The sequence below is a fragment of the Podarcis vaucheri genome (genome assembly GCF_965113315.1).
Source record: "Podarcis vaucheri genome assembly, chromosome: 2".
Lineage (NCBI taxonomy): Eukaryota > Metazoa > Chordata > Lepidosauria > Squamata > Lacertidae > Podarcis > Podarcis vaucheri.
In genome coordinates, this window is record NC_138760.1 from 34,221,114 (window position 1) to 34,234,447 (window position 13,334).

General features: G+C 44.7%; 1 protein-coding gene across 6 annotated transcripts in view; it reads left to right on the plus strand.

Annotated features, from left to right (window-relative positions):
• The window catches only part of TBC1D16 (TBC1 domain family member 16), a 64,723-nt gene that overhangs the window by 23,623 nt on the left and 27,766 nt on the right, over positions 1–13,334 (plus strand). The window contains exon 5 of one of the 6 annotated variants that reach the window (XM_082210942.1): positions 794–901. The exons of the other annotated variants lie outside the window; for them this stretch is intronic. Coding sequence (XP_082067068.1) covers positions 794–901 — 108 coding nt within the window. The remainder of the gene's footprint in view (positions 1–793; positions 902–13,334) is intronic. 6 annotated transcript variants of the gene reach the window in all.

The following is a 13,334-nucleotide window of genomic DNA, read 5'->3' on the forward strand; positions in this document are numbered from 1 at the left end:
CAAGACGGAAAACTCGCTAGACGAAAGAGTTTTCCGTTTTGGAGGTGCTTCGCAAAACGAATCTCCTATGGGCTTGCTTCGCAAGACGAAAATGTCTTGCGAGTTCCTGCGGTGTTTTTTCCCTCCCCCCTTTTTCTAAGCCGCTAAGCCGCTTATCAGCTGATCCGATAAGCCGCTAATAGCGCTAATCCGCTAATCCGTCAATGGGCTTGCTTTGCAAGACGAAAAAAACGCTAGACGAAGAGAATCACAGAACGGATTCTTTTCGTCTTGTGAGGCACCACTGTATGGATCTGAATGTATGTACCTGTCTTTTTTATTAGTATTCATGTCATGTAAGGAATAGCTTTTAGCTGGCTGACAACATCGCCTTACAGCAAGTTGCTTCTTTCAGTTTGGGGGCACCTCTGTTTGATGTTATCTACAGGCAGCGACCCTTTTAGCCGTGTCCAATTGGCATGCAGTTGCCAACGCATTGGTCCATTTGGACCTGGAAGAAGACAGAATGGGGACTGAATGGCTGGCAGGGCAGAATGGGGGCAGGGCACATTTATATGGGCTTTGCTGATGCACACAGGGGCTGGGAACAGAACCCTGGCACGAAATGGTCGTCACCTGTATATCCAAGATAACTTTTACCTGTCTGAAAGATGGATGAAAGAGGAGCTCAGTTGTGTGCTTCAGTACCCTGGATATAGTCTTGGAGCTTAGGCTGGCTGTGCTACTATCCATGTAATTTAGGTTGCCAAGATTATAAATTGCCAGGCTGATTTTTCTCTCTGCTTTCCTCTAGTGCTGTTGTGCAGGAGTGGCTTGCCATGTCTTCCTGTTCCTGCGCTTCAAAATCTAGATCTTATACAACTTACCATTCTGTGACAAACTGCAAGGCTGATTTTTTAGGGTGAAGATTTACACTTTATCAATAAAATGTGACTGAAGCCACAGCTCTCCAATTTAGTGCAGTGCACACTGTTTTGCCCGCTCATTGTGTGGGGAGGGTGCCCTCGTGTGGCCTTTCAGTTATATTGCAAATTGGCACATGAGAAAATATTTAAAATTGCAGAAGTCTGGTTTTCAAAGCTGTTAACTTTGCATGGTTCCAAGATCCCGTGTGCTTTTTGATGCTTACTTGTCAACAGGCAGCATTCCTGTTCTGTGGGCTGTGGTTTATAGAATAAAGGCAGTCAAGGATTTCTCTTTGTTTCCAGAAGATGTTGCTGTTCAAGACATGCCTACTGGATAGCCGAGTTGGCTAAAGTGTGGTGCTGATAATGCCAAGATTGCAGGTTCGATCCCAATTTGGGACAACTGCACATTGCTGGTTTGGACTAGATAATCCTCAGGGTCCCTTCCAACTCTACAGTTCTATGATTCTATACTGCAATCTGTGGATGTTATTCTTAGTAAACACGTTTGGAGGATTACACAGAGTAGCTGAGGTCTTTCAAGCTGTGGGATGGTGGGAGTGCTTAGGTGGTTGGGAGAGTTGTTTATTGACATAAAACAATTCGAACTCACTTTTCTGAAATGCTCCTTCCTTAAAATAAAAAAATACAGTTAAAATAAATTGTACATTAGCTTCTTTTTTTAACCCCAACAAGCTTGCCAGAGAAATCAGCCAAACTTGAGTTGAACTAGGTTTTGCATTTATTAGACACCATATGCAAGGCTCTCCCAGGTTTTTCATCAGGCTTCGAGGGTCTCAGCTGAAACACAATACAGTTTTCAGGCTGCACAGATTTCTGCATCTACATACTGGCAAGAAAGGACTGAAGTAAAAAGATAACATCTTTAACACTTTTTCAATTGTCCCATTCCTTTCTAACATTGCACAATGACGCATCTCTCAGGGCTGAAATGTCAAAATCACTTCTGGTTTACTTCACCTTTTATTCACTTTACTTTTTATTGTTATAAATGTGGTTAAAGGTTTTTTTAAATTAAATATAAGTGACTTGATCTTTCTCTTTCAAGCTCGTATACAAATCCCTGCTTCAGTAAATGTTCTTGAGCCCATGGCAAGTCCAGTAAAATTGGACAGGATGATGATGATGATGATTTCAGGTCTTTATTAAAACACAGGCTTAGATACCTTTCCAGGCCTGAAGTTTGAAGTCCAACAGTGAGTTAGATATTGCTGGACTGCACTGAGAGGCTGCTCAGAGGTAATCTCCAGAAGGAATGGTGCGTGGATGAAAACAGCTGGACATTCATGTAATTTCAAACCTCTTGCACTGAATTAACTCCAACATTTGGTTGTTTGATAGTCCAAGCTATTGCTTCCAAGTGGATCCGTCAATATGCACACAGGGTGTGGTTGGTGCTTTGCAAGTGGAGTTTTGTTCACGCCATGGGATTTCCCCTCCCTCTCCTCCCTCTTCATGCTCCCAAAATTTCAGGTGGCAGAGGGACTCCCAACCCTCCAAAGTAGATTTTGAGGGTGCAGGGGCGGGGCTACGGGGCAGGGAGGAAGGAGAGGAAGGGAAAGTCCTGTTGCACAATTGGGAGTCTGTTGCGTGAGCAGAACAGCAGGGTTGGATGCTGAGAGACATCCTTTCCCCATAAATAGCTACAGGGATGTCATCAACACAAATTAGCAGTCCCCTGGTGCCCACCCCCATTTATTTTTTGTACAGAATATTATCTTCCTTTGCCCTGGTTTGGAAAGAGACTACGTTATTGCAGTCACATGGGGGCAGGGGAGATTTCATATATGAGCTGGATATGCCACACAGTCCATATGCATGAGTCTCCCTCTTCCAGTCCTTTGCTGTTACTGCTATTAAGTGAGGAAGATACTTAATCCAGGCTGCCACATATTTGTGTTGGTGTGGATTGCCCAGTTTACATATTGCTTCTTTCATGCAGCTGAACATACGAGCCAGGATGTTGTCCTTAAGCCCTGTCCGTCTTGATTCTAGGGCCTTATTAGGAGATTCCAAGAGGAAGGAAAGGGTCTTTGCCTCTGCAAGGATGTAAGGCTCCAGCTGAGAGGCCCCTGGGCTGCTCCTATCTTTCTCCTTTGTGACCTTCATGGCAGGATGCAGTTTATGTTTTCCAGTTGTATCCTGTCCTTGTTCATTTTATATTGTTCTGGGTTTGCAGGGGGCAAGTACAGTGGTGCCCCGCAAGACGAATGCCTCGCAAGACGGAAAACTCGCTAGACAAAAGAGTTTTCCGTTTTGGAGGTGCTTCGCAAAACGAATCTCCTATGGGCTTGCTTCGCAAGACGAAAATGTCTTGCGAGTTCCTGCGGGTTTTTTCCCCATCCCCCCCTTTTTCTAAGCCGCTAAGCCGCTTATCAGCTGATCCGATAAGCTGATAAGCCGCTAAAAGCCGCAAATAGCGCTAATCCGCTAATCCGTCAATGGGCTTGCTTTGCTAGACGAAAAAACCGCTAGACGAAGAGAATCACAGAACGGATTCTTTTCGTCTTGCGAGGCACCACTGTATCCTCTAAAATTTTGGGTGCCAGATTCTCCTAATTACTCTCTGAAATTACTGAATGTGGCGTTGGCTCAATGGATTTAGCAGGGCCTTCACAATAAGTCAAGCCAGCTTTCTCGGGAGATTGGCTGAGAGAGGTGCCATGAAAGAACTAAACAGATGATGGCACTGACATTACCCTGACGAAAGGCGAGCCATTGGGACATTCAGTGTCACACAAGGAGGGGGGGAGTCCCTCCCCCAGCTGCTTGTTAGTTAGCAAAAGACAATAGCTGAGTTGGGAAGGGGAGGTTGCCAGGGTTACAGGGGGCATGATGTCACCACAGGAAAAAATTGTCCTTTTTGCACGAGGCTTGGGTTGCATTTTAGGAAAGGTTTTGGGCAGAAAGAAGGGTGGAGCCAGTGGCCATGCAGGCTGACACATGGAGAAGCTGTGTGGAGATACAGATGACATTTGGGCTACCTTTGTACCAGGGCTGCACTGACGTGGTGAGCGAGCCCCTCGTGAGATGCGATGCTCAGAACCCTCTCTCCATCCAGACTCAGATGTAAAGGTAAAGGTAAAGGGACCCCTGGCCATTAGGTCCAGTTGTGGCCGACTCTGGGGTTGCGGCGCTCATCTCGCTTTATTTGCCGAGGGAGCCGGCGTACAGCTTCCGGGTCATGTGGCCAGCATGACTAAGCCGCTACTGGCGAACCAGAGCAGCGCACAGAAACGCCGTTTACCTTCCCACTGGAGCGGTACCTTTTTATCTACTTGCACTTTGACATGCTTTTGAACTGCTAGGTTGGCAGGAGCAGGGACAGAGCAACAGGAGCTCACCCCGTTGCGGGGATTCGAACCGCCGACATTCTGATCGGCAAGTCCTAGGCTCTGTGGTTTAACCCACAGCGCCACCCGCGTCCCTTTAGACTCAGATGTAAATATGTGTGAATAAACTGTATTTCCCAAAGATACTAAAGTCTCCACCACACCTCTTTTTCCCAAAGGAAACACAGACACTGGTTTAAAGTGCCAAGACCCCTGGAATCTCAAACTCTGCAGTGGAGATTGGGGTGGCCAGAAGCTATGTATCTCTATCTCTATCTCTATCTCTATCTCTATCTCTATCTCTATCTCTATCTCTATCTCTATCTCTATCTCTATCTCTATACATCTATCTATTTATTTATTCCACCTTCCAGGACAAAACCCTCCCAAGGAAGTAGGACATCAAAACCATAACACACAATATATCAGATAATGAATCAAACTGCAGTCTAAAGGAAAACATTACAATAATAAAGTAGCACTTGCTTGTTCCATCATATGTAGGTTGATCCTTGTTTTGTAAGCAAGCTATTTTTGGTGTGGCCGCGTTATACCCCTTTATGCATCATATATGAAATTTTTGGCATTCATACACAGTGAGAAGGGGTAGCTCATCAACTCCCTTCTCAGCACTGGCCTGCTGCTCAGTTTGGTAGCTAACCACTGGCATATGTATGCGCCTTGTATGCACAGAGGTGGAGCCTGTCATATAGCAATCTTGGATTCTTGGGGTGGTTTTTGTGTGTGTGCAGTGCTGTGAGCACACCCTTTGGTTTCCTGGTTCTCCTCCAGACGCTGCCTCGCTCTCTGGTTTGTTATTTGAACAAGGACTCCCCTTAACAGCATGTGGATACAGAAATGCACAACACCAAGTAGCACACATTGCAGCTGCAGAGCTGGTAAACCTGGGTTCAAAATAAACTTCCACCTGTCTTTTAACAAGCGGGGCTGCAATGTGTAATCAATTTAAAATGCTGGCCACTCAAAAATGTGACCCCTGTTAACTGAACATCTGATTGTCTTTATTAAAAAAGATAAAAGTACAGTTCGTAAAATTGGAGGTGGCTTTTTAGAAGCATTTTTCTTCTAAAAGGAAAATAGGTGCCTGCCACAACATGCACTGCATTTCTTTAAAAGAAAGAAAGCGTGCTTTGTGTTTCATGCTTAGTGTGTTGTTCATCTGCAGAGTTAGTGGACTGGCTAATCAATTTATTGACAGTAATATTATTGATTGGTCAAGCAACAGCCCTAGCAGTAAGTAATATAGCTTTCCCCCCTGTTCTTTCTAGTGGCAGTGTTGCAGGAATTGGGAGTCCTGTCGCGACAGTCTTCAATAAAGACCAAGCCTACTGGCTGCTGTTTTGCTCTGGTATTCCTGGCTGGTGTCCTTGTTTTTTGTCCAAGGGAGCCCTCAGATTTCTGTGTTAACAGCAGGAATTAAGAAACAGGTTTGGGACAGGAGGGATGCATGTGCCCAGGAAAAACGTGGAATCCTTAGGAGGCAGCTTCTGCGGGTTTTGGCTTGATGCAATGCTTGCATATTTCTTTCCCTTTCTGTTTCGACTCCTTTCTAGGGAGCTGGTGATTAAATTGCTTTCTTGTCCAGTTGTGTTATTGGGCAGGGAGTGTGCAAGTGTCTGTGGGACTGCAAGCAGTAACCGAGTCTGGGATGTTGCATCATGCTGTTGTGGCAATTCACCTAGGAGGCTGGTGCCGGCTGAGATCTCTGTAGAATTAAGCAGGAGATGAAATTACTGGCAGAGCAGTTGTGAGCCATAGGTATGTAATGGATGGAAAAGCAAGTGTAGGGAGCAGAGAATACCAGGCTTTTGAAATTGGCTTATGCTGTATGATGCTGACGTGGGATTTACCTACTTCATGCAGTCTGTGTTCCTTTGTGTTCTTCTTTTTATAGAATCAGATTATCTGCTGCGTTGTCACCTATTCAGTCAGCATATTGATTGAAATAAAGCAATCCACACTTCCAGAAAGGTAGCTGTGTAGGACTAACATATCAAAAACAAAGAGCCCAGAGGTACATTTGGCATGCCAAACTCGCAAACCAATCCTAAATGCCCAATCTGTCCATAGGCTGCATTTTAAGTCATTTTAGCTCCCATCCTTGCTATGTGACCCAAGGTGAGTGAGGTTAAAATAACCAATTGATTAAGGTCCCACCGATTGTGTGTGTGCACGTGTGTGTTTTTACACCAGACAGACTCATCGCCTTTGTATGCCTTTGTCAATAGCTTGCCTTGCACCTACTGTAGAATTAAGGACTGAGTTGGATAATAGAATACAGTAACGGGCTGTAAAATGTACCAAATGGGCCTATTTCAGTGAGATTATAAGGCTATGTCAGAAACAGCGAGAGGCACATCTGCATCATCAAAGGCACCTGTAAGACAAAATAAAAATCCAGGAAGGAAGTGAAGCTAAGGGATTGTACCATCTCCCCACCCCCAGGAAGGTGGTAAATTTTAAGATCAACCACCAGTTCTATAAAAGAACATTCCTTACACGTATCAAATAGGACAATTGGAGCAAACTGTGCAGCAAAAATGATCTTCTTTCACCATTTCCATTTTGTTAACAATAGTGGAAGGACAATCCATCTTAAGGAGCACAACCTTGACATAAAGCACAAAGACAGAATTTCTATGTACACCTTCCTTTTTATTATGGTTTTATGCATTTACTGATGCTTCTGTTGTGCTTAACTGATACTCTATGCCTTTGCCTGTGTCAAAACTGGCTTATAACCCTAAGTAAAGATTTGATCTGATTTCTTTGTCTGTGTGTTGCCAGCAGAGGCCTGTGAAAGGAGAGTAGCTTTGTAGATGGGAGGCGATGGTGCCTTAAGCAACTCCTGTGAGGAACTGGGATCAAAACAGGAAATGTCAAAGGTATGAGCTGCCTAGCATTGTGTCAATGTTTAAACAGCGGAGAGGGATTATTTTAGGTAGGCTCTGTTTCATATGGGCTCTTCCTATTACCTAAGACAAGGGAGCAGTGGTGGCTTTTGATGGATTGTTGGCAAAAGATGCAGGGTGATTGGGAATGGAAATTAATAGATTTCTATTCTTTTCAAGGTGAGACATATCCAAAGTAGACCAATATAAGAAACAAAGTAAGTTTTGAAGGTCCACGGATTTGTCTCCTGTGTGGTGCTTTCGCTGTAAATATGGTCAAGGTCTTCTGGAAAGGAATAGGGCAATGGAAGGAGCTTTGAATGAGTTGTGACATCTCTCTCTTTGTCCTCCTCCCTCACTACCTCAACAAACCAATATGGCCTACTAGTGCTTTCTCTGCTCTACCCCATAGCCCAGTAGAATTTTTTAGCTCTCTGCAAATCAGAGCTCTGTATGCATACCTGTGAATGAATGAGAGAGAGAGAGGAAAAGATTGTCCAAATAGGAGGGACACCACACAGGACATCAAACGCTGCCTTGAGATTATATACCCTTAACAAGGTATATAAGGTATATAAGGTATATAATGTGTGAGCACCTCACTTTGTCATGAAGTAGGTGGAAGTAGTTGTATCTGTTATCTCTAGAAGCTGTTCTATTTGTACGAGAGAGATGATGCAGTGCTTTCTCCAGAAGTAACCTAAGGGCTTTGGTAACATTTTCCTATCAGAAATGTAATGGTTTACTATGGCCCGGTTTGCAAGCAGTGCTAAGGCAAACCATGGCTAAGTGTAAACAAGCAAGCACCTGAGTACGCAGAGTGAAAATTGTGGCTTTTTTGCTCCTCCACAAGCAGTAAGCCAAGAGCAAACCTTTGTTACATCTCATGGTTTGTCTGGAGCAAAACAAATCATCAGCTCTGGTTTGACATAACACTAAGTCAGATCATGGCTGGTTCCCTGATCTAGAAACCATGGCTTTTGCAACAGGAGTGTTCTGTTGTGACTTGTAGTACAGGGATTCCACACACACACACACACACTTACACACATTCAACTTGTGTGCAATCAGCTTTACGCACTTAGCAAAAATAAAAATAAAATAAAAAGGGGTTGGGAACGGGGGCTGACATCTGGGAAATTCTTCAGTCCCACCCGCCACTGAACCCAATGGTGTTTTGACTATACACGATTTCACGTTTACGCCCGGTACCCAAGAATGTAACCCCTGCATAATTGGGGAGATGCCTGTATCTACAGACTTCATACCCCAATGTAGCTGTATCGTTAGGTAAAGGTAAAGGGACCCCTGACCATTAGGTCCAGTTGTGGCTGACTCTGGGGTTGCAGCGCTCATCTCGCTTTACTGGTCGAGGGAGCCGGCGTACAGCTTCCAGGTCATGTGGCCAGCATGACTAAGCCGCTTCTGGCGAACCAGAGCAGCGCATGCAAACACCATTTACCTTCCCGCCAGAGTGGTACCTATTTATCTACTTGCACTTCGTGCTTTCGAAGGTTGGCAGGAGCAGGGGCCGAGCAACGGGAGCTCACCCCGTCGCAGGGATTCGAACCGCCAGCCTTCTGATCGGCAAGTCCTAGGCTCTGTGGTTTAACCCACAGCGCTACCCGCATCCCTAGCTGTATCATTAGACTGCACCTAAAAGCTAACTGTTCCAAGGACAAAGGCATCAATGGGTGCATTCTTTCATTGCTAACATGATACTGGGAAAGGGGTGTATTTCAGTGGAAGAGCATTTGCCTTGCAAGCAGAATATCCCAGGTTCAATCCCCAGCATCTCCAAATGGGACTGGGAGAGTACCTTGTCTGAAAACCTGGGCAACTGCTGCCAGTCAGTGTAGACAGTGTTGAGCTAGCTGGACCAGTGGTGTTGACCTGGTACAAGGCAGTTTCCTGTGTTCCTAACAATGGTTTTGTACTGCAAGGCATCCCCCCCCCTTGCAGTAATGGTGGAGTCTGCTTTGCCAGTGTACTCGTGGGAGAAATTTAAGTAAAACGGGGAATAATTTTCAATGAAAGGTTAGAGCTAATGTGATCAAGTCAAGTTTGTCCGCAATTACTGCACTTTAAGTAAGTTCCCAACCAGTGTAAATACAAAACTCTGTAACTATAAAGCTTAGTACAACAAAGAATACATAATAAAAACCACACTGTCTCAGTGCAAACCATTTCAGGAATCAATACAATACTAAATTCTTAACAATTTATTATGCTAGAACAAAAAAGCACAGCTATGGCGGTGGGTTTAAAATAGCAAGTCACGGTTCATTTTGTGGTTGGCTTATTGGGCTGGTGGATAAGTACAAGACTAATAGCACAGTCTAATGCATGTCTACTTGAAAGAGAGTCCCATTGAGTTCAAGGGAGCTTATTCCTGGAAGCTGGGTACAGACATAACACACACACACCCCTGACCTGTATATGTGTGGCGCTGGGAAATCAATCAATCGATTTAAATAAATTCAAATCTGGAAATGGCAGGACAGAGCTGGAAAGTCCTCATGGCTTGTGAGGAGACACTCCCCAGAGCCCGATGCTTCAAAGACTTTTAAAACAAGAATTTATAGGCTCCAAAATGGCTTGCGGGGATTCTCACTGCTGCTGCGCTACCCCTCTCGACAGCTGTTGGACGGGAAGCTACATTGCAGTGGGCTTGGACACACTTTTCCCTGCTCTTTCTGGCAATCTGGAGGCAAAGGAACAATATGGGTTGCTTTCTGTTATGTAGGGTCCCGAAGAGCTCTGGCCTTTTTTTGTTGTAAAAGAAGAAAAAATCGCCCTAGTTCCCTGCCGTGACAAGGCTCTCCACTTACACACATTTTGCTTATGTGCACGGGGGCCCAGAACGTAACCCCGCGTAAGTGGGGAGTCACCTGTGTAGGATTGCACCCACCACTGCAGTCCTATATAGCAACTTTCCCCAACCTCATCCCCTGCCATACGTTTTAGACCACAAATTCCATCATTGCTGGCTGGGGATGATGAGAGGTGAAGTCCCAAACACCTGGAGCAAACATGGTTGGGCAAGGCTAGGAGTAAGTCTCATTGCACTTCATGGGACTTACAGCACAATCTACACAATCTACTGTGCATCTACTCAAACAAGTTCTTTGTTCATCTTTGCTTTCTCCCACCCACCGCATCACAGCACCAGCATACAAAGTATTTTATCCTCTTTCCCTTATCTTCCACTTCCTTTTCCTTTCTCTTGTATTTCCTGCTTAACATATAACACTAAGCTAAACGGTAGCTAAATGTGAACACATGAGTGTATGGGTAAAGCAAAAATTGCATCCACTTCACTCCACACCCAGTCACCCTGCTACCATGCTACCTGGAGTTAAGCCCTGGTTTGGTTTAGCGTTGCTTCCAAACTTAGGCTTATGGTTTGCCTTGCTCTAGAGCAGGCATGTCCAAAGTCCATCTTGGGGGCCTAATCCGGCCCGCTGCTCAGTGTAATCCGGCCCCTGTGGCAATTTATTTCCTGCAGTAAAATCCTAAAAAAACCTCAACAACTTCAATCCTAAAAAGGTCAACAACCTTGGTTGGCCCTTTTGGTCCTTGGTTGGCCCTCACGGCCCTTCACTTCATCAAATCTGGCCCTCTTTGAAAAAAGTTTGGACACCACCGCTCTAGAGTCTAGGCCAGGCATCCCCAAACTCGACCCTCCAGCTGTTTTGGGACTACAATTCCCATCATCCCTGGCCACTGGTCCTGTTAGCTAGGGATGATGGGAGTTGTAGTCCCAAAACAGCTGGAGGGCCAAGTTTGGGGATGCCTGGTCTAGGCAAACCATGAGCAGTAAACCAAGGACAAACCTTGGTTACAGATTGTGATTTGTCTGGAGTACCTGCATTCAAACAAACAAGCTGTCATGGAACTGCTGTACAGTCTGGTTTGGGCTAACTCATCCCATGACCAGTATTGTGTTGCATTTTCCCACTGCCATCGAGCCTCTTGATTTTGGGAAGATTAATAAGTTGGGTCCTTCTTTTTCTCTCCCTTGCCCCTCTCCCATTCTGTATTCAACACATTTTCTGTGCTCTTGAAAGAACTAGCAATCAGAGGTCATCTCTTCATGCGACCAGTAGATGGCACACTTTTCTCAGCACAGCTTTGGATAACTAAAGGAACACCAGAGACATCTAAATTTAAAGCTGGGTGGAGGCTGTCCCAGCCTTCTGCTTTTCTTCAGAAGAAAATTCTATCATTGATCCTTCTTGGGAGATAACATGCCCTTTTCTTGCTATATCATCTGGGCTAGCAGCTAATCAAACTCTGCCATTTATTGCCTGCCTTACATTTTGGCAGGCATAGCTGCTGATGGACCTACTTGCCTTCTGAGTGCAAAATCATCATTGTTCCTCCACTTGCAAGTAGCCCATCTTGATCCTTGTGCCCTTCAGTTTCTTCCAGGAAGGTTGCATGGGCAGGCTGCTTTCTGGTGATTAAACAATTTGCCGCTGCTGTGCTGTGATTGGCTGACATCTTCTTCTCTAGGGACATGGCCTCTGACCTCATGTCCTTGGAGAGACAATGATTGAGAGAGCTGAAGTGTGTGTGTGCCTTCAAATAGAGGGCAATGCAGAATCCATCGGTTTCCTTTTCTCCCATGGAAGCCTGGATGAAAGATGACCTAAAACATGAAGGTTTTAGGAGAGTGATATATGTGCATTTTAATGGAGAGTTCTGGCAGGAAGGTCTTAATTTTGCATGCCATTGATGTCTGTAATGCAAAATGTAGTTGCTGCCTCAGATTCCTGTGTTGCTTTTTCCATTCATGCATCGAAAAGAACCAAGTTTCTAGTCCTTATGGGTGCTGACAGAAGTTACCTTTGAAAGCATTTGTGCAGCGTTTGCTAATCACATGAAATCTTGTTGGGTTTTGAAGCGCATTCCACATAAGTAGAAGATCAGGAGGTAAAACTGCTACTGGGCTGTGCACTATTTCAGGCTGTAGGAAAACGGGTAATAAATGTTAGGTTGTTCTCCAGTGTTGAAACGATATCTGCACCTAGAAAACGAAAATTCTGAGGCAAAGGAGATTGGGAATGCAATTCATTCAGTTACTTAACATCCCTAGAAAGAATCTGATTCCATCAGTATTTTGGAAACTGGTAGTTTCTGTAATCTTCTTGTCTCCTGTGGCAGTTCCTTACCAGTAATGCAATATTCTAGTGTCCCACCCTAGTTTCACCCTACAATTTTTGCAAAAAGGCATCATCACAAGACATCTAGACATGTGCCTGGAGGTCACCATGACTTAAATTAATCAAGAAGAGTGCTTGATGGTTATATTGCCAAAAATCTTAGGAAGCAGGTAAGTGGTCAGACTGGGGTAATGCAGGCAACTGGCTTAACAAGTGGTTGCATGTATGTGCTCTGCTAACTGGTTCCCCTGGTTTTTTATTGACCAAACTGGAAAGCTCACAGAAAACCAACCCCATGATTTAAATATCTGAAAAGAAGAAATGTTGAGGCGAAAGCAAGAAAAAAGGCTTGCTCACTCCGTGTAACCTATCATGTACTAAATCCAGGATCCAGCCATTCCTATTTCCAGCTCTAAGGTGCCAGTGAAAAAAACAACATTATTTTATTATCTTAGCATAAACTATGCTAACACCAGCTCTGTTCACTGCTAGCTGTACATGAGCTTGCCCCCATGCATTGAATGCGATGGCTATTGAGGCACCCCGTCTTCTTCCCCATACCAGGAAGCTTTACCTGTGCATCTTTTTCACCTGCCACTGCTCATGTTCCTCTTAAATTCAAGAGAGTCTTTTTTTTCTTTAGAGAGCATCTTAAGTAAACAGTATGCACCAGTGCTGTAAAGAGGAGGTGTAAAGTAACATTTTAATTTTAGATAGATATAGATAGAACCAAAAAGAAGCTTTTGGCTAGGAGAAAAAGGTGTATGAGTGGAATCCCCAGTGTAGATAAAGGTAAAGGACCCCTGGACAGTTATGCCCAGTCGAATTTGATTATGGGGTGCAGTACCAGCGTTTGTCCATAGGCAGCTTTTCTGGGTCATGTGGCCAGCATGACTAAACCACTTCTGGTGCAACAGGACACCGTGACGGAAGCCAGAATGCATGGAAACGCTGTTTACGTTCTCGCTGCAGCAGTACCTATTCACTCACACTGGT